General features: G+C 39.2%; 1 protein-coding gene across 2 annotated transcripts; it reads right to left on the reverse strand.

The window, feature by feature from the left end:
• Positions 1 to 2424: 2424 nt before the first annotated feature.
• Positions 2425 to 19424, reverse strand: LOC108709624 (histone-binding protein RBBP7). Of its 2 annotated transcripts, none has more exons than XM_018249642.2 (12): positions 19210 to 19424; positions 16683 to 16827; positions 16151 to 16296; positions 15897 to 16070; positions 15646 to 15761; positions 6820 to 6980; positions 5462 to 5588; positions 5298 to 5375; positions 5136 to 5212; positions 4582 to 4639; positions 4153 to 4263; positions 2425 to 2710 (listed from the first exon to the last, which is right to left on the reverse strand). In XM_018249642.2, the coding sequence occupies exons 1-12, from the start codon at positions 19238 to 19240 to the stop codon at positions 2642 to 2644; spliced, it is 1293 nt and encodes a 430-aa protein (XP_018105131.1). In that variant the 5' UTR covers positions 19241 to 19424; the 3' UTR covers positions 2425 to 2641. The 2 variants fall into 2 exon arrangements, with proteins under 2 accessions (XP_018105131.1, XP_018105132.1); XM_018249643.2 differs by having other exon boundaries at positions 19225 to 19423.
• Between the last annotated feature and the right edge of the window lie 1963 nt (positions 19425 to 21387).

Here is a 21387-nt window from a genome sequence, read left to right on the forward strand (position 1 = left end):
ATTTAGTGAACTGACGGTGTAGATGGTTTTTCATTTCTTATTGCATTGAACATCCCATCTTTTGCCTGTTCAATGGCTCCATTACAAAATGTATTTTTTATCAATTGTACTGCCTACTGAAGTGTTTAAGTCTGATCAAATTGATCAGTCAGGCCCATGGTTTTTTTTTAATCTGGTCTTTGCTTGATGTCATTAGGCACGATAACTGTATTGAGAAAATTCATCAAAACAATGTTTCTATTGTCATGTCATTTTCTCTTTTTGATGTTTCAAGTTTTGGACTTGAAGGGATACAAGTACAAGCTGGACAAGGAGTGTGAATTTACCTTAACCTTGGGACTTTTTCTTGGATTTAACTAATTTATTATATGCCACCTGCCTTAGAAGCTAGTGTTGTTATAAAACTACGGTAACATCTTGCCCAGGCTGTACATTGAAAAGTGCAAAACGTATATATGTTACACAAGTCACACACAAAAACCCTCTATGGCTAATGCAATGTAAAGTTTCAACATTCAATGTGGAGAAACCCCTTGGCTCCTAAAGGGTGTTTAACCACTTGCTACTTAATCTGTGCTGATGCAGAGTCTGCTGTATCTTTACACTTACATTACTGTCCAGTAGGGATGGGCAAATTCTTTCGCCGAAAAATTGACGCCCATAGACTTGTATGGGGTTGTGCGGCAAAATAAAATCGCTGCGCAACTGTTTTTGCCGCCCATACACTCTAATGGGCGTCAGCGACATTTCGCGGGTGGCAAATTTTTGGCGAAACTGGTAAAATTTCGTCCATCACAAGTGATTGCATGCCTAGTGTACCAATGCTCAGTAATGTTACCCCACTGCTGGTTTTCATGTAATGTGTGCATTGTCCCTAGATATTTCAAATATGACAGCCTTCATTATTCTTTTTCTGCATACCAAATGCTATACAAGGATTGGTGCTGTTTTGAATGTAACCGTTGCTATGGGTGTGACCATCTTGTTGCAATCCAGTAATGTTAATTAGAAAGTGCAAGGCAAAATAAGTGAAAAATACAGATGATCCCCCCCAAAATGCAGGGAGGATCACATGGCAGCTGATTGTAAAGTGTTACTACTTAAATATAGGGGGGGTTGGGTTTTTAAAAATGACCATACTTTACTTTTTTTTTTTAAAATACACAACTCTAATGCAATTTTTTTTCTTTTAAATGGTATTTCTTGGCTTTTAGCCTGTGGCTGATAGAGCTCTCTGCTCAGGTTTTAAAGATAATCTACCTCTTCGGACTGGATTAAAGAACTGTGAATATTGAAAAGGGGGTGGGGGGAAATGTACTGGATCCATAATTTTTGAACTTATTCAGATAAACCAAACTACCTTGCATAATCTTATTTAACTAAAAAGTGCATTGCGTTCATATAGGGGCAGATTTATTAAGGTTCAAATTGTAAATTCTAATTTTCGAGTTGGATTTTTGGTCAAAACTTACAAATTCGAGTTGGTAATAATCCAACTCAGATTCATCATACCTTGAGCCTGGGAACAACTGGAATTTGACTATTCGAATTCACCACCTAAAAGCTGCCAAGTTCACGTAGAAGTCAATGGCAGAGGTCCACTGCTCCATTTGTCCAATAGCCGACCTGACATTTGCGTTTTATTCGCAGAAAAAACTAATTTCAACTTCAACCAAATTCAGTTTGAGTCTTAGCTGTTTTTTTTTTTTTTCTTAAATAAAAAACAATTCATGTTTCAAGGTAATTAGTTCATAAGAGGTAAGAAACAGATTCAACCTTTGATAAATCTGCCCCTTAAGGTCACAGGTATTAAAGAGTTTGAAATGAGTTTAGCTAAATAATAATGATATGGTGCATCCAGGAAAAAACACATTCCAGCTTCTCTACATGACTTCACTTTTACAATCCAGGGGTATGTGGGATCCCATAAACGGACAATACAAGGTATTTAAAGGGGCACTGTTTTACAGACTTTTTTTTTTTTTTAGAGAACTTTCACAAATGTGAATCTGACATTTCTGTATAAGTAAATATGAATGTTTAATAGAACAGTGTGTCTGTCTGTCTATTCCTAGCAAGTGCTGTCATTTTCTAAAAATTGTTAAATTTAAAGGTTTATTCAGCTGATGCTCACTTTTCCCTGGTGATTGTACTTAACAGGCAAAGTGCTAGAAGAGAAACGGGCCATTTAACCGCTATCTTCTCAATCTATTCAGATATTTATGCAAATACTGTATATATGTACATATCAAATTAAAAAAAAAATCCCCCCTTTAAGACTGCATTTAGTCTTTATAAAACAATTGTAGATCTGTGAGCAAAAATTCCATCAAAGTAGGTGCAGAAGTCCAAGTGATAACAGCAGTGTGTTAAAGGTGAACTTAATCGTTCACGTTATTTACGCCCCCCCCTGCATACAAAATGTTTTGATTTTTAACTTTTTTTTATTCCACCAGCCACTTCTGCAAGCCCCAGATGTCCAATACAAAGAGTAAGAATATTACAATACAATTTACAAGAAAAATATGGCCAATACATGTACTCCAAATTGCAAATTAACTTACACAAACATTAACCACTTCACGAATGTGGCAGCATCTGCAATCGTGATTAAAAAAAAAACAAAAAAAAAAAAACAGATCTATGATCCTTGTGCTTCTAGCTCAGAAGCTGGTATGTCCGGTTCTTCATCATTGTAAATATTTTCAGCCTGCAAGAAGTGAAGGTAACAGACTTAATGTATCAGACAGCAGCAAACAAAAGTGTTAAACTGTCAATGGTGTGATTTAATCTTGTCACTAACTAGAAATGATGTTCTTTGGTCTAAGTTCAGTAAATAAAAAAATTCAGTCCCATATTTAGGTTGATTTGTACCTTTCATAGTAAAAGCAGCTTTCAGAAGGGGAGGTGAGCTTGTCTCTGTAATTATGCTAAAATTAGGCACATAATGATCAATAGCTGCCCTAGAAAGATAGGCTGAGCACGAAACATTCATGAAACCTCAAACTGAAACAGTCAGACTACAGAGTAAAATTCTAGCTTTATTAAAGCTTCAGGTACTAATTTTGCAGATTAAAGGAATTGTTCAGTGTAAAAATAAAAAGTGGGTAAATAGATAGGCTGTGCAAAATAAAGAATGTTTCTAATATAGTTAGTTAGCCAAAAATGTAATGTAAAAAGGCTGGAGTGACTTGATATATAACATGTCAGTCAGACTCTACTTCCTGCTTTTCAGCTCTCTTGGTTTACACTGACTGGTTACCCTGGCTACCAGGCAGTAACCAATCAGAGACTTGAGGGGGAGCCACATGGGTCATACCTGTTGCTTTTGAATCTGAGCTGAATGCTGAGGATCAATTACAAACTCACTGAACAGAAATGTACCATGTGGCCCCCCTTCAAGTCACTGACTAACTCAAGAGTTATAGAGCTGAAAAGCAGGAAGTTGGATTCTGGCTGTTTTAATAGACATCTGTTCACTCCAGTCTTTATACATTACATTTTTGGCTAACTAACTATATTAGAAACATTTTTTATTTTGCACAGCCTATCTATTTACCCAGTTTTCACTTTCACACTGAACTATTCCTTTAACAGGTACATACATATAGGTGCAATATGTGTTCATTTAAAACACAATGTTTTGTCTAGCAACATCTGCAGAACTGTTCTTACTTCATCGTCAAAATATTTTAGTTGATATTTAATGTTTCATGCCGACAAACTATTTTTTATTAGATATTTTATTTTATCCCTGAGCTCTGTTGGTTGTATTCCTGATCTAAAAGGCGGTCATGTTGGGAGGTCCAGAATGATGGGGGGGGGGGGGGGGTGTATTCCACCATAAGTCAGTGAATGCCAATGAGTAAATATCAAAAGAGAATAACCGATTTTCTAGCAGGGGAAATGAAAAGGTTGTAAAGGCAAATTCAAAACCAATCATTGATGTTTTAAGATGTCACCATAAAAAACAGATTATTGAAAAAAGCTTTACTTATTAATGTTTGCCTTTAGAAACATGATTGACATAGGAGGATGTCAATGTAGACATGCATAGGCAGTATTGTCCCATATAAATTTAGGATCCACCCATAATTTTAGCTAAAGGTCGTAATGGACTTTATCGGCATACAGACACTTAAAATGACTCACCATCTGCCATATTTGCATGATGTTATCTTCAGACACTGAACATATCACCCATGGTTCATTTGGGTTCCAGCTGAAGTCAGATATTTTTGCAGTGTGCCCTCCATGTATAAACTACAAGACAAATATACATTTTCTTTTACAGAACATCTTATATTATAGGTACCATTTGTGCCTGTTTTCCAGATAAGAGGGGGTCTCTGTTGAAACTTATTTACAGTGCATTTTAAGATAAGTACAATATGCGATGCTTTACCCAGTACTGAAGCCTTTGTATGTGCCAGGTTTTGTCACTCAAGGCCCAAAATGATTTTGCCTTAGGGCTCAGTTCCTGCTAGTTGAGAAATCCAATAGGGCAGGGGTCGACATTTCTATTTCATTTATAGAATTCCTAGTTACCCTCACACACAATTCTATTTAGCACAAACATACCAAAAGCTCAGGAGGTCCATCCTCCGCATCTTCTGCTGACTGCTCTTCTCCAATTTTGCTGGAGGGATGGAAAAAAACAGAGAACACATTAGGTCAGCCCTGAGGCTGCACTAAGTTCTACATCACTCCCCTGACTGATGTAAATACCAGATTTCTGTATATTATTTCGTCCATCAAACAGTAATTATTTCCTAGTGCTGGATCACAAATATCTTTTTACAGCAATCTCTTTGTATGTATTAGGGCACAAATCTAATTACTAGTACCAATCAATGTGTACTTTTAACACACACAGTCAAAAGGTACCAATTTCTTGTGTGAAAACAGTTATGTGGCTTACTCCAAACTGAAATCACTATGGGCCATAGACAATTAAAAGCCATCTGAACATCTGTCATTTTGTGTAGTGTGTTGTCTTTAGAACTCGCTGCCCATTCCTATTTTATATTTCTGTGAACGAATGGCAAAGGTAAAAGTTTTTGTACTCATTTATTTTCAATAAAATATGAAATTTCAAACCTTATTTGAATTGAAAAAAAATATATGAAGTTCACCTCAAATCCCAGACGTTAAGCCTACGATCTGTACCACTGGAAGCTAAAATAGTTTCATTGTGAGGAGACCAGTGAACCTATTGAGGATTAAGAGATTTAATTGCAAGCACATTTGTTATTTGGTAAACAGAGCCAACGTTTTATGACCAGTTTATAACAAACCTGGAAAATTTCATCCTTATGAGATTCAAAAGAATGGAGCTTCAGTTTTAAATTCCTGAGATCCCAAAGAGCTACGGTCTACAAGGGAGCAAAATAAAATGGTTATGCAACTCCAAAATAAAACTAGAAAATGATTTTGTGAGGAGGGAATTAAGTCACTAGACCTTATCAGCAGAACCAGTTGCCAAAATGAACTCGCTGTATGGATTGAAGGACAAGCAATTGACCTCCGCAGTATGTGCATCCACTGAATGGCTGGGTTTAGAACTGGTATTTGACCTTGTGTCCCAGCTGGAAGGCAATGGAGAGAGACAGAAAGAATGAGGTTTAAGTAGAATTTAACAGAGTAGATTTACATGTGTGATGACTGGCTATAAATATTAGTCACTCATAAACCTGCTTGACTTCATTTAGAATATATTTAGACCAAACAAGTATAAAACCTGATACTCTCCCCTAGGACTTCGTAACAACACATGGGGCGGATTACGGTCTGAAAATGCAGATTTCAACAGTTTCAGGCTCTATGTGCAAAGTGTATGCTATTCCTATTCACATTTTCACATGAACTAAGAGTCTGACAACAAATGATTTTGAATATAAAGCTAATATCAGACCAAGGTCCCCCCACCTTCACCCTTAACTCACTTAGAAGAGCAAACATAGGAAATATTGGTGGTGTCATTTGATCATAGCTTCAAGAATATATAGGACTGCAAATACATATTCATCCCAACTCTCATGCTATCTGAGAGGGGGAATATATTAGAGCAAATGCCCATTCTCCCTAATTCTCACCCTATCTGGCCTTCAGGTTGAGCCCACCCACCACTTCAATACACATACTTTGGGAACCACTATTCTAAATGAAAAAAAGTCTATTGTTAAAGACAAAGCCCTGTAAGCAATAAGTATTTAAAAATTGCGCTAAACATTTCACTGGTTACAGATCACATCAACCTTTAAAGGAATTGTTCAGTGTAAAAAAAAACCTGGGTAAATAAGATAGGCTGTGCAAAATAAAAAATGTTTCTAAAATAGTTAGTTAGCCAAAAATGTAATGTATAAAGGCTGGAGTGATTTGATGTATAACTTGTCAGTCAGACACTACTTCCTGCTTTTCAGCTCTCTTGGTTTACACTGACTGGTTACCCTGGCTACCAGGCAGTAACCAATCAGAGACTTGAGGGGGTGCCACATGGATCATATCTGTTGCTTTTGAATCTGAGCTGAATGCTGAGGATCAATTACAAACTCACTGAACAGAAATGTACCATGTTGCCCCCCTTCAAGTCGCTGACTAGCTCAGAGTTATAGAGCTGAAAAGCAGGAAGTTGGATTCTGGCTGTTTTATTAGACATCCAGTCACTCCAGCCTTTATATATTACATTTTTGCCTAACTAACTATATTAGAAACATGTTTTATTTTGCACAGCCTATGTATTTATCCAGTTTTTCTTTTCACACTGAACTATTCCTTTAACATTAGTAAAGATAAGTCTTGCTATAACTCTGTACTTACATCATAAGCTTCTGATCATCTGCCACAGAGCCAAATAAGGATTCGTGCAGAAGGTGCCATGCCACATCCTCCACTACTGCAGAATGGCCAGTAAAGATAGCCTTTGCATCAACTACCTTGCCTTCTTTTGGCCCTGCACTTATGTCCCATAAGCAAACAGTCTGTATGGATTTAAATAAATAAAAACATACATTACAAACAACAATATTTTGAACTGTAACCTTGGGGGGGGGCGGGGGGAGGCTAGGAGAGCTGGTGACATTAATTACATACAACTATCCAAAAATATGTCACAAGCGTGAAGTGCACATTCTAAAGACATGCCTACTACAACTTATGCAGCTTCTCCGACTATTGAATAAATATTTGTCAAAATCATTTTTAACCCTTTAAATGCCACAGAACGTAGAATCTACGTTCTGTAGCAAAGTAACTTGAAATGCCACAGAACGTAGATTCTACGTTCTGCAGCATTTGCAGATTTGGGAACGGAGGAGCGGTTTGTAAAGCCGCTCGCTCCGTTCCTGCTTGTTCCCCAGCCCCTAGGCAACGAGCCTAGGCGGGGAACAAGTGGCCCCTGGGTCGCGATCGCCCAGGGGCCCCAAGGCAGCAGCAGGCACGTGCAGCATATGTGCCCTGCTGCTGCCTGCACTTTCAGAACGGAGGAGCGGCTTTACAAGCCGCTCGCTCCGTTCTTAGTGTCCCTGCCAGCTTACCCTTCCCCTAGGCAACGAGCCTACGTAGGGAAAATGGGCCCCTGGGTCGCGATCGCCCAGGGGCCCCAATGCAGCAGCAGGCACGCAAAATAAACGTGCTCTGCTGCTGTTTGCCTGCTGCCTGCTTTTTTTGAACGGAGGAGCGGCTAAAAAAGCCGCTCGCTCCGTTCATACTCGTCCCCCAGCCCCTAGGCAACGAGCAGAAGCGGGGAACGAGTGGCCCCTGAGGCGCGATCGGCCAGGGGCCCCAAGGCAGCAGCAGGCACAATGAAATCTAGGTGCCCTGCTGCTGCCTGTGCTTCCTAGCCCTACAGCACCGCCCACTCACCAGATCCAGCAATGAAGACGATTCCAGCTCATCATGCAGCCCTCCTGGACAACCTACAGCCTGCCACCCCAGGTTAGTGCCCCCCCCCACACACACATACACACAAACACACACCCACACACACCTATTGTACTAATACACTTACATTCCCACTTATATTCACACTTACACACACATACATTCAATTTTGGGGGATCAGGGGGGGTCACATATATTCACAGCCCTTACACATGCTTGCACACACTTGCACATGCAAACAACACGCATACAACACACAATTTGCCTGTTGTACACACACATACGCTATTTTGTGTGTTTTTATTTTCTTTTATCGCATCGTCTGTATTTTTGCCTGTAAAAACTGTTTTATTGCCATTGCGAATAGCGTATTTGCTAATTGCACCGCGCAATACCTTTTGTATGTTATTTCGGTGATTATATTGCAATTTCAGTGATATTTGTACATTTTTAGCCATTTTATTGCATGTTTAGCCATTTTATTTCATTTTCAGCTTTGCGTAGGTGTTGTTTCGCTTATTTCTATCTGTAAAACCTATTTAGCTATGCTAAAATAATCAAACTTTGATTCTGACCGTTAATTACATTAGGCTAAAAAAAAAAAGCCATTGATTTTGTGGTTTTGTTGGATTTTACTGATTTTATACCATTTGGCTCAGTTCTATGTTACTTCGTTTTGCCCATGGAAATTTTGTCTGCTATAGATTCATTTGGGGGTCTCTGTGCGCCACATAGTTTGGTATATCTATACATATTGGGCATCAAAGTATTCAGTAGACCCCTGGCGTTCATATTTAGGATGTTTTATGCTGATACGTTACGAAATGTGGGGCATATAATGGGGTAAAATTCAAGCTTTCTGACGATTTTCAGAAATTTGATAAAAACCGTTATGTTCAGCATTGCTTTGCAGTTTGGCAGTATGCAGTAGAAACACATATTTACCCATATTGGATTTGTCAGAATGTGTACTTTCTAAAAATATATGGTTTTCTGGGGTTTCTGTACTGTTAGGGGGGTCTAATGTCGCATAATACACACACCAGGTGCTTATATTGCAGCAGCCAGCGCGTCAGCCGTGAAAATGTATATACACTATTGTCATTTGGGGGTCTCTGTGCGCCACATAGTTTGGTATATCTATGCATATTGGGCATCAAAGTGTTCAGTAGACCCCTGGCGTTCATATTTAGGATGTTTTATGCTGATACGTTACGAAACGTGGAGCATATAATGGGGTAAAATTCAAGCTTTGTGATGATTTTCAGAAATTTGATAAAAACCGTTATGTTCAGCATTGCTTTGCAGTTTGGCAGTTTGTAGTAGAAACACTTATTTACCCATATTGGATTCGTCAGAATGTGTACTTTCTGAAAATATATGGTTTTTCTGGGGTCTCTGTACTGTTAGGGGGGTCTAATGTCGCATAATACACACACCAGGTGCTTATATTGCAGCAGCCAGCGCGTCAGCCGTGAAAATGTATATACAGTATTGTCATTTGGGGGTCTCTGTGCGCCACATAGTTTGGTATATCTATGCATATTGGGCATCAAAGTGTTCAGTAGACCCCTGGCGTTCATATTTAGGATGTTTTATGCTGATAAGTTACGAAATGTGGGGCATATAATGGGGTAAAATTAAAGCTTTGTGACGATTTTCAGAAATTTGATAAAAAACGTTATGTTCAGCATTGCTTTGCAGTTTGGCAGTTTGTAGTAGAAACACTTATTTACCCATATTGGATTCGTCAGAATGTGTACTTTCTGAAAATATATGGTTTTCTGGGGTCTCTGTACTGTTAGGGGGGTCTAATGTCGCATAATACACACACCAGGTGCTTATATTGCAGCAGCCAGCGCGTCAGCCGTGAAAATGTATATACAGTATTGTCATTTGGGGGTCTCTGTGCGCCACATAGTTTGGTATATCTATGCATATTGGGCATCAAAGTGTTCAGTAGACCCCTGGCGTTCATATTTAGGATGTTTTATGCTGATAAGTTACGAAATGTGGGGCATATAATGGGGTAAAAATCAAGCTTTGTGACGATTTTCAGAAATTTGATAAAAAACGTTATGTTCAGCATTGCTTTGCAGTTTGGCAGTTTGTAGTAGAAACACTTATTTACCCATATTGGATTCGTCAGAATGTGTACTTTCTGAAAATATATGGATTTCTGGGGTCTCTGTACTGTTAGGTGGTCTAATGTCGCATAATACACACACCGGGTGGTTATGTTGCAGCAGCCAGCGCGTCAGCCGTGAAAATGTCTATACATATTGTCATTTGGGGGTCTCTGTGCGCCACATAGTTTGGTATATCTATGCACATTGGGCATCAAACTATTTAGTAGACCCCTATGTTTATATTTAGGATGCTTTATGCTGGTAATGATACATGGACAATACGTTGCTGGAAAGTTGAAGCTTTGAGGCAATTTTCAGATATTTCACCAAAACCGCCAAATTTGGCAAAGCCTTGCGACTCAGTAGTTTGGAGCAGAAAGGCATGGGTACCCATTTTAGATTCTGTAGAATGTGTACTTTCCAAAAATGTATGGGTTTGGGGGGTAAACATATATTTCTGTGTTTTTACCCCACAAAAATGCAGACAATGTGCTGATTTTTCATTAGCTGACGTTACCCACAGGACAATTTGTATGTGCTAACTTCATTTTGGGGCCTCTAAATGCCATATACTTTGGTAAACCTATGCACAGTGGGCACCAAACTGTTTGGAGGACCCCTGGCAATCACAATTTGGGTGCTTTTTTGTGATACGTAATGATACATGGGTGATATGATGCTGGATAGTTGAAGCATTGAGGCAGTTTTCAGATATTTCACCAAAACCGACAACTTTGGGAAAGCCTTGCGACTCCAGTAGTTTGGAGCAATAAGGCATGGGTACCCATTTTAGATTCTGTAGAATGTGTACTTTCCAAAAATGTATGGGTTTGGGGGGTAAACATATATTTCTGTGTTTTTACCCCACAAAAAATGCAGTTAATGTGTTGATCTTTCATTAGCTGAAGTTACCCACAGGACTATTTGTATGCACTAACTTCATTTTGAGGCCTCTAAATGCCAGATACTTTGGTAAACCTATGAACAATGGCCACCAAACTGTTCGGAGGAACCCTGGCAATCATATTTAGGGTGCTTTTTCTTGGTGCATAACGATACATGGGTGATATGGTGCTGAGAAGTTGAAGGTTTGAGGCAATTTCAGATATTTCACCAAAACCGACAATTGTGGGAAAGCCTTGCGACTCAGTAGTTTGGAGCAGAAAGGCATGGGTACCCATTTTAGATTCGGTAGAATGTGTACTTTCCAAAACTATATGGGTTTTGGGGGGCAAACATATATTTCTGTGTTTTTACCCCGCAAAAATGCAGTCAATGTGTTGATTTTTCATTAGCTGAAGTTACCCACAGAACTGTTTGTATGCGCTAACTTCATTTTGGGGCCTCTAAATGCCAGATACTTTGGTAAACTTATGAACAATGGCCACCAAAATGTTCAGAGGAACCCTGGCAATCATATTTAGGGTGCTTTTTCTTAGTACGTAATGATACATGGGGTGATATGGTGCTGGGAAGTTGAAGCTTTGAGGCAATTTTCAGATATTTCACCAAAACCGACAACTTTGGGAAAGCCTTGCGACTCAGTAGTTTGGAGCAGAAAGGCATGGGGACCCATTTTAGATTCGGTAGAAATGTGTACTTTCCAAAAATATATGGGTTTTGGGGGTAAACATATATTTCTGTGTTTTTACCCCACAAAAATGCAGTCAATGTGTTGATTTTTCATTAGCTGAAGTTACCCACGGGACTGTTTGTATGCGCTAACTTCATTTTGGGGCCTCTAAATGCCAGATACTTTGGTAAACCTATGAACAATGGCCACCAAACTGTTTGGAGGAACCCTGGCAATCATATTTAGGGTGCTTTTTCTTGGTGCGTAACGATACATGGGTGATATGGTGCTGAGAAGTTGAAGCTTTGAGGCAATTTTCAGATATTTCACCAAAACCGACAATTGTGGGAAAGCCTTGCGACTCAGTAGTTTGGAGCAAAAAGGCATGGGTACCCATTTTAGATTCGGTAGAATGTGTACTTTCCAAAAATATATGGGCTTTGGGGGTAAACATATATTTCTGTGTTTTTACCCCACAAAAATGCAGTCAATGTGTTGATTTTTCATTAGCTGAAGTTACCCACGGGACTGTTTGTATGCGCTAACTTCATTTTGGGGCCTCTAAATGCCAGATACTTTGGTAAACCTATGAACAATGGCCACCAAACTGTTTGGAGGAACCCTGGCAATCATATTTAGGGTGCTTTTTCTTGGTGCGTAACGATACATGGGTGATATGGTGCTGAGAAGTTGAAGCTTTGAGGCAATTTTCAGATATTTCACCAAAACCGACAATTGTGGGAAAGCCTTGCGACTCAGTAGTTTGGAGCAGAAAGGCATGGGTACCCATTTTAGATTCGGTAGAATGTGTACTTTCCAAAAATATATGGGTTTTGGGGGTAAACATATATTTCTGTGTTTTTACCCCACAAAAAATGCAGTCAATGTGTTGATTTTTCATTAGCTGAAGTTACCCACGGGACTGTTTGTATGCGCTAACTTCATTTTGGGGCCTCTAAATGCCAGATACTTTGGTAAACCTATGAACAATGGCCACCAAACTGTTTGGAGGAACCCTGGCAATCATATTTAGGGTGCTTTTTTCTTGGTGTGTAACGATACATGGGTGATATGGTGCTGAGAAGTTGAAGGTTTGAGGCAATTTTCACATATTTCACCAAAACTGACAATTGTGGGAAAGCCTTGCGACTCAGTAGTTTGGAGCAGAAAGGCATGGGTACCCATTTTAGATTCAGTAGAATGTGTACTTTCCAAAAATATATGGGTTTTGGGGTAAACATATATTTCTGTGTTTTTACCCCACAAAAATGCAGTCAATGTGTTTGATTTTTCATTAGCTGAAGTTACCCACGGGACTGTTTGTATGCGCTAACTTCATTTTGGGGCCTCTAAATGCCAGATACTTTGGTAAACCTATGAACAATGGCCACCAAAATGTTCAGAGGAACCCTGGCAATCATATTTAGGGTGCTTTTTCTTAGTACATAATGATACATGGGTGATATGGTGCTGGGAAGTTGAAGGTTTGAGGCAATTTTCACATATTTCACCAAAACCGACAATTTTGGGAAAGCCTTGCGACTCAGTAGTTTGGAGCAGAAAGGCATGGGTACCCATTTTAGATTCTGTAGAATGTGTACTTTCCAAAAATATATGGGTTTGGGGGGTAAACATATATTTCTGTGTTTTTACCCCACAAAAAATGCAGTCAATGTGTTGATTTCTCAGTAGCTGAAGTAAAGTCCTGATCAATTTGGATGTGCTAACTTCATATTGGTGTCTCTAAATGCCAGATACTTTGGTAAACCTATGCATAATGGGTATCAAACTGTTCAGTGGACCCCTGGCAATCATATTTCAGGTGCTTTTTCTTGGTACCTAATATAGTTGGGATATGCGGAGCAGCAAAATAAAACCTTTGCAATGATTTTTCAGAATTTTGAATTTTTTTTTGAAAAACCGCTATGTTCAGACAAGCTTTTATGTTTGGTAGTTGGGATTAGAGAGACATAGTTACCCATTTTGTAATCGGCAGAATGTGTACTTTTCAAAAATGCATGGTTTTCTGGGGTAAACCTACGGTTTCAGGAGTTTTTGCCTTGGAATCTAAAGCATGCCGTTTTCTGCCTTAGTGCTTTCAAAATTCGGCAATATACTGCCGGGAGTTTTTGAGGTACAGAAGTCCTAAATCTCCCTAAAACTATACATATCTGGTATTGGCACGTTCGAGAGACATAAGGCTTTCCAAATCAGTTGGATTTTCATCCGTAAAATGAAATATTTTTCTGGTATAAATTGATATACGATGAAAAATGGTAATTTTTCATTTTTTTTTGGTATTTAGCACTATAAATTTTTTTGCACAGGTGGAAATACATGAAAACTCAGGCAGATTTAGAAAGCTCAGTTTCTACCGAAAAAAACAATGTATAGTTTTCCTAGGTAAACTATAGGTTTCCCCTCAGAAAATGCCCCTAAAGTGAGAGAGCACAAAATGTTTCAAAAACGGCTGGCATTTCGCGTAACCAAAATGTGAAATTCTGCTGGCACTTAAAGGGTTAAAGGGGTTGCTCCCCTCCAAACACTGTTCAGTTGTTTTCAGATTGTTCACTAGACAGACTTTTGTTTAATTGCTTTCCATCTTTTATTTTTTGCGCTTTTCCCAAAATGTAAGTTTAAAGTTGAATGTTCCGGTCTCTAGTGTTTCAGTCTGGCAGCTCAATGATCCAGGAGATTCCTGAGCAGTTACAATTTGCTACATTTAGAGGCACATTTATCAAGGGTCGAATTTCTAATTCATGCGTTTTTTTTTTTTTGTTTTTTTTTTAAAACTTCCATAAATCCTAAATTCGACCATTCGAATTTTGTTATAAAAATGTCATTTTTTAAACTCGGGTGAATAGGATTAACCAAAAACTCGATTCAAGTGTTTTCTCCGAAAAAAACTTGAATGTCTGGAAGGCTACAAACAACTCCAAATTGATCCCTGGAAGTCTCCCATTGACTTATACAGCAATTCGAATAGTTGAATTTGAGTTCTTAAAGGGCCAGAGTGTGATAAATCTCAAAAATCTAATTTTGAATTTTTGGAAAAACTATAATGGAATTTGAACAACTCCCTAGTCGAATTTGACAGTTTTGACCTTAAAATAAAATAAAAAAAATGATATTTCGAATTTTCAATTTGACTCTTGATAAATCTGCCCCTTAGTGGATACATTCCTCAGCAGTATCTGTGAAATATTAGCAACTATTGTATCAATTCTAACAGCTGGCTTTAATGAAATGCAGGGATTCTACTCAGCAGGGACAAAGATAACAAATGTATCAATTAAATATAACAATTTAGAACAGTTAAAGAAATACTGACATCAGACAATAACCTTTTTTATTAACTATCATAATATTGTCTTTGAATGCGACTTATAATTTTGCCATCAAAGTATTTGCCTGATGCTTTTACATTAACTTTCTTACTCACATGTTCCTCTATGAGGGGGCTGCCATATTTGTGCAGCAGTAGTCTGTTAGCATTAGAAACTCTAACTGACAGGCTGAGAAGGGACAGCCAGGTTGGCAAAACAGTCAGGTTTAGGAACTTCAAGTAAATTACTTACAAAAGCAGAACGATCAGCGAAAAATGATCAACATGACTTACAACTTAATGCAGATTCATATTTTCAAAAGAAAATTTTTTGTGTCAGTATCACTTTAAATAGTAGTTAACCCCCTTCCCCAGAGCTGCTTTAGAAGGTGAAAAATGAAACTTTACACTTCCATATTAGAAAAATGGTCACAAATAGAAAGTGGTTGAAAAAAGTCTTTCTGGTGAACAACATGAAACCAAATGAACTGAAAAATGTTTGAAGGTGAAAACCGCATTAAAATATCTATGCGCTGAGCAAAAAGAGAAAGCTGGTTCATAGCTGAGACATTGCAGAGAGAAAAGCTTAACATGCATTAGGCACCGCTTTGAAACTGGAGATGGTGCCCTAATGGATAGGAGGCAACATTGTGTTTAAAACATAGATGCAAACGGTTTTCAGTGAGTTATATGGATAAAGTCGCTAAGTAGATGAAAAATTCTAAAGACACACTTACATGATCATCTGACGCACTGAGAAGGTGCCCACTAAGGTTTGAATTCCAAGACAGGCCATAGCCTTCCTTCTGGTGTCCTCTAAGTCTAAGATCAGGACTACAGTCGCCACTAGGGTCTAAACATAGGATGAAAAGGGTTCATTTAAATATCCAAATAAATGCTCCATCAAAAACCCCAATCATTACTCTGATAGACTACTCTGCATAACTAGTAAAAGATAAGATTTTTTTTTTTTAAATATTCTACTTACCAGGTTTAGATGGATGTTTGGTATAATCAAAAACCAGCACATCTGCAGAAGGAGTTTTCGTTGCAATAATACATGGATTCTGGGGCATATATCGAGCACGGTTTACCTCTCCTTCATGGTTAATTTTTATTTCTGTTTCAATTTTACCACTAACAGAACCAAAGCCACCAAACTCTAAAAATAAGTAAAAAAAAATTAGTGTAGTAACTAAATTATAAACTGAAATATTTTTTTATCATTTGTTTTTTATCTACCTCCTTTCTCACTGTCATAATGTGAGGCATCAAACTGGGCATCATCATTGGGAACCTGGACACGAGCCACTACAAGGTGATTTTGCTCATCTGAAGTGTGAGTCCCTAGCACCAACCAGTGCAGTGCATAGTCCTTTCCTTCTGGTCTATAGAAAAAGTATTTATAATCATAGTTAGATGTACCAAAAGTACTCAGTCTCAGCTGAGTTCAACTCTTTTACATCTTTCAAACAGGGGTAGCAACAGAGTACAGGATTTTCAGGAACTTTAGTATATGTATGTGTATACGTGGGCAAGTATTCGGTCCATAAATATTTGATGTCAGATATTTGGTTACTTTGTTGAAATTGGTAAGATCAGATGTAGAAAAAAATTATGTTCTGTATGAACTGCCTTTTTAATATGTGAATACTACCACACTACACCTTGGATAAAAGCCGCAAAAAACGTATTGCTGTTGTATTGAATAAATAATAGGTGTTAGCAATGCTTTAAGCATCATGTAGATTAGAAAATTACATTTGCCACTGACCTAGTCACGTCTGGGAGCCACTGAACTGTTAGGCTTGGCCACTCAAGTGCATGTGTCATAACCAGGTCATACAGAAATGGGGTGTTCTTTTTCCATATTTTATACTCTTCATTGATAACACGTTCTTCCACTGTATCTTCAAACACTAGAAAACAGTTAAAAAAAAAAAAAAAAAATCAGAATAGTATTCATGATTGTCTAAACTGTACATAAAACAATTGGAAAGAAAAAGCCTGCCCACTTAAAGTATAAGAGAACTTAAAGGGGACGTCCGGCTTCCAAACCAAAATTTGATAGAGGCCCACATAACACAGAAACCCCTAATATACCATCACAGTAACCTAATTCATCAAAAAGTATGAATAAATGCCATTTTCTATGCTGAAATCCAGCTGGTTAACAGTTCTTCTCTTTCTGCATCATTTAAAATCCTGGCAGGGAAGGAGAAACTAAACACTGATGTTCCAAATTCCCCAGCTTCCAGACAGCATGCAGGAACTACAGAACCCACAATGCATTGCACTGTGATGTTCCTTTCCTTATTGAAATCACATGTGCAGGGAATTGTGGGGTTTGGAAGATGCAGGCTAAGGACAGGTGGCTGTTAATACAAAGTAACAGTAGTCAGACAGATCAGCAGGAGAGCAGGGGGATCGGTTTAGGGAACAGTTCCAAACCATTAAAAATCATGAAAGGTCTGCATATTTTCAAAAAGCTTAAGTTATGTTTGTGTGGAGTTCCCTTTAAAGGGGTGGTTCACCTTCAAACAACTAGTTGTTTTCAGACAGATAACCAGAAATAACGACTTTTTTCAATGAATTTTCTATGTGTGGCCGTTTTTCTAATATTGAAGTGTAATTTTCGCCTTCTGAAGCAGCTCTGGGGGGGAGGGTCGCCGACCCTGTAAACTGTTCTAAATGGATACATTTAATTGATACATTTCTTATCTTTGTCCCTGCTGAGCAGTCTCTGGATTTCATTACATGCAGCTGTTAAAAATGATACAATAGTTACTAATACTCCAGAGATGTTGCTGAGAAATGTATCAATTAAATGTTGCAAAATTTTAACAGTTTGAAGTCTGGACATGCATTTCTGAGCTGCCAGACTGAAACACCAGAGACACGAACAATCAACTTTAAACTTTTATTTTGGAAAAACAGTAAACAATAAATAATATAAAGTAATTGAAAAAAAGACTTTCTGGGGAACAATCTCAAAACAATTGAACTGAAAAAAAGTGTTTGGAAGGTGAACAACCCCTTTAAAGACCAGGAAGTAAGTAAGTGAAATGAGCTGGAGATTTCAACTGATAATGCAGAAACCACAGCAGGCTGAATGCTGGGACTAAGGTAGGTTATTCTAGGGGACTATTTAGAGCAATATGAGAGATAGTGGGAAAAAAAAAAAGTTTACTTATTCTTTAAGGGCAATTCAATCAAGAAGGTACAAGTCATCATTCCAAAAGTCATGTGCAACTACAGACACAATGTATACATTTCTAACGAATCCATACAATAAACTTGCCTGATACATTATTCCAGGGGTGCCCAAATTTTTTGCAATGAGGGCCAGATTTGGTGAGGTGAAAACGTGTGGGGGCTGACCATTCAGCCTGACATTCTTTGAAGCATTAACATTAAATTACAGGAATCGAGTAGCCGTAATATTTGGGCATATTTGGCAAACCAGTAACAATGACACAATGCACGCACCAGTTTCTGGGCACAGATAAGCAAGATCAGATTCAAGTCTCTCAAGTCTCCTTTATACACAACCATACCTACATTTAGAAATGTTCCCAGTGACCCTCTATATATTTTTTCAGCTCATTCAACTATAAATTCGAATCTTTTTTTTTTCTCAATTTTTGATGACCCCTAAATAATAATTTTGAAGCAATGATGCATCAACTCTGTGCAATACGTTGGTGCTCTAAAAAAATCTATGGTCCAATCAAAGTTTCCCATTGTGATGCTGTATGTCTGGAAACCACCCTCCAAGTTACAGGGTATTTCATAAAGTAAACACTCTGCACTGGCGGTTCTCACACTTGAAACAATGTAGCAGAAGCCAGTTCTCTGCCAGTTCTGTTATTAACTGGATTCTGCTGCATGGTTTTCAAAGACAAGAATATCCATTGTACAGAAGACAGACTAATTGCACTGATAAATAGAATTGAGCCATTCCTGTACCAGACCACAAAGTACTTCGTATAAAAGGCTAACTAACTGCTCATAAGTAGAGGGATGAAAATGAAGGGCACCCTGTCAACTCTGCACAACGTGGGCAAGGGCCGCCGACCCCTCTTATAGGCCATAAATAAAGAGCGCAGGCAGAACGCCAGAAAAAAGCGAAGGCCGAACAAGCATGGCACCAAACGTGCCTCCCACACATGCACTGCTGCACACAAAACAGCCACAGATTGTTAATACAAAAGTGCCTGATAAGCAGAAGTCCCCGGACATTAAGCATGCAGACACTCCCTTAAGAAAACCCACAACGTGTATCTAAGCAGCGTTCTGACCATGGCAGCGCTTACTCTCTTTATTCGCCATCTTCTACTCCCGTAAAGAGAGCCGCCGGGCTTGCGGTAACCAGAGTAGCCGGGTGTCCCGCGCTTGTGCCGGTCCCTGCAGCAGCTTCCCGCGCCACAAGAAGAAGAAAGGCTACCAATGACGCAGCCGCAACATCCCCCGCCAAAGTTACAGACAGGCACGCCGACGTCGCCTTCACTCACGCATGGACTTGCGCCGCACGCTAGGTCAAGGCTGGCCAATCACATGCCACTAAGCGAGTTTACGTAAAAAAGTGGCCGTGAGGTTGGAGGGTTCGCTCGTGGCCATATTTAATTTTGGCAAGGCGAAGTGTATAAAGCGCGGCTTGTGTTGTGCAGTGTTTGTAGAACATAGTTTAGTATCTTTGTGGGAATCATGACTGAATGGGGCGGATAAAATTGGTTATGGGTAGGATTTTTCCCGTTCGCAAGTATTGTATTTGCACACTAGGAAATGTAGTAATTAACTTCTGAAATTTATATCTGCATGTTTGCACACTCAACATAAATACAATTTGAAGAGAGGGTGGTTTGAAAAAATAATTTTTACTTTTATGCAACGAAAAACATTTTACATGGACAGCGCCATACAACACATGGCATAATTTATACAATGTTAAAAAATAGCATAGAATATCAACCACCCTTTAGTTGTATATAGCAAGCTAGATATCAGCAAGGAGCGGATACACCTACCAGAAAAATGAGAATGGCCCCAACGTTTCGGCACCAAGGCCTTTGTCAAGGGGATTCTTGGTGCCGAAACGTTGGGGCCATTCTCATTTTTCTGGTGGGTGTATCCGCTCCTTGCTGATATCTAGCTTGCTATATACAACTAATGGGTGGTTGATATTCTATGCTATTTTTTAACATTGTATAAATTATGCCATGTGTTGTATGGCGCTGTCCATGTAAAATGTTTTTCGTTGCATAAAAGTAAAAATTATTTTTTCAAACCACCCTCTCTTCAAATTGTATTTATGTTGAGTGTGCAAACATGCAGATATAAATTATTGATATAGGTTACCTGCAGTAGGGGTAACATTTGTTTCTGCACCTCTCGCTATTTTTTTAAAGTTTTGGTGTGCCCTCCATTCATTATTAACTCTATATGTAATTAACTTCTGAGCCAGGGGATTTGAGAGTTTAGGGCAGACACACACTGGCAAATCTGGGGAGATTAGTCACCCAGCGACAATTTTGGGGCGACTAATCTCCCTGAACTGCCTTCCACCAGCTAAAATGAAAATTGACGGCGGGTAGGCACTTGGATCGCTTTGTTTTCTGAAGTTGCCTCACGAGGAAACTTCAGGCGATTTTGGAAAATGAAGGCTCTGATGCATGTGCACCCAGCGTGAACAGCGAAACGCATGCGCAGATGGCGATGCGCAGCACTGAAATAAAACTTTATTTTTTAGCATTCCTATATCAGAAAAATGGGGTCTGGCCCAGCAGTGGCCCATGAGGACGGGGCCCACTGGGTTTTGTCCCTGTTTCCCGCCGGGCCAGTCCGACACTGCCCTCAAGGCCCCCCCGGCAGCTCTCGCGCCACTGCACACATGCAGAAAACAGTGTGCAGGGCAGCACGTCCTGAGACAGGGCCAGTCCCCCTCTAGTTATATTACTGGCTCCGAGTGCCTACCCGCAGGCGATTTTCACTCTAGGCAGGGGAAGGCAGTTTGGGGAGATTAGTCACCCGGTGACAAATCTCTTCTTCGGGGCGACTAATCTCCCAGATCTGCCATTCGGCGGCTAGAATGAAAATCACCGGCAGGAAGTCACTTGGAGCGTTTCGCTTTCCGAAGTTGCCCAAAGTTTCCTCGTAAGGCAACTTGGGAAAAAGAAGCGCTCCGTGTGCCTTCCCGCCAGCAATCCATCATGTCCATCATCTGCTACTAAAACAAAACATATGCAGCACAACAGACCCAGGGTTTAAATAGCCTAGTCTGCAAGACTAACACCGTCACAATTCCAATTCCATGAATAGGAAACAGAAGTAACCTAAACAGGGACAATGGTGTGTTCCACAGTAGCTGGATATCATCATCATTTATTTATATAGCGCCGTCAAGATACGCAGTGCTTTACCTCAGTTACAACTGAATAAATGGTGAATAACAAACAGATTTATAGTGTACAATAGGATTA

Source organism: Xenopus laevis, chromosome 2S (genome assembly GCF_017654675.1).
Source record: "Xenopus laevis strain J_2021 chromosome 2S, Xenopus_laevis_v10.1, whole genome shotgun sequence".
In the NCBI taxonomy this organism is placed as follows: Eukaryota; Metazoa; Chordata; class Amphibia; order Anura; family Pipidae; genus Xenopus; species Xenopus laevis.

Bases quoted from the DNA above. Each gene is read 5' to 3' on its own strand.
- LOC108709624 (XM_018249642.2), bottom strand. From the start codon at position 19,240: ATGGCGAATAAAGAGAGTAAGCGCTGCCATG. The intron at 5,589-6,819 runs GTAAGTACAGAG...ATTGCCTTCCAG, and splicing joins GATGATCAGAAGCTTATGAT to CTGGGACACAAGGTCAAATA. The intron at 4,640-5,135 runs GTGAACTTCATA...CCATCCCTCCAG, and splicing joins CTTAACGTCTGGGATTTGAG to CAAAATTGGAGAAGAGCAGT.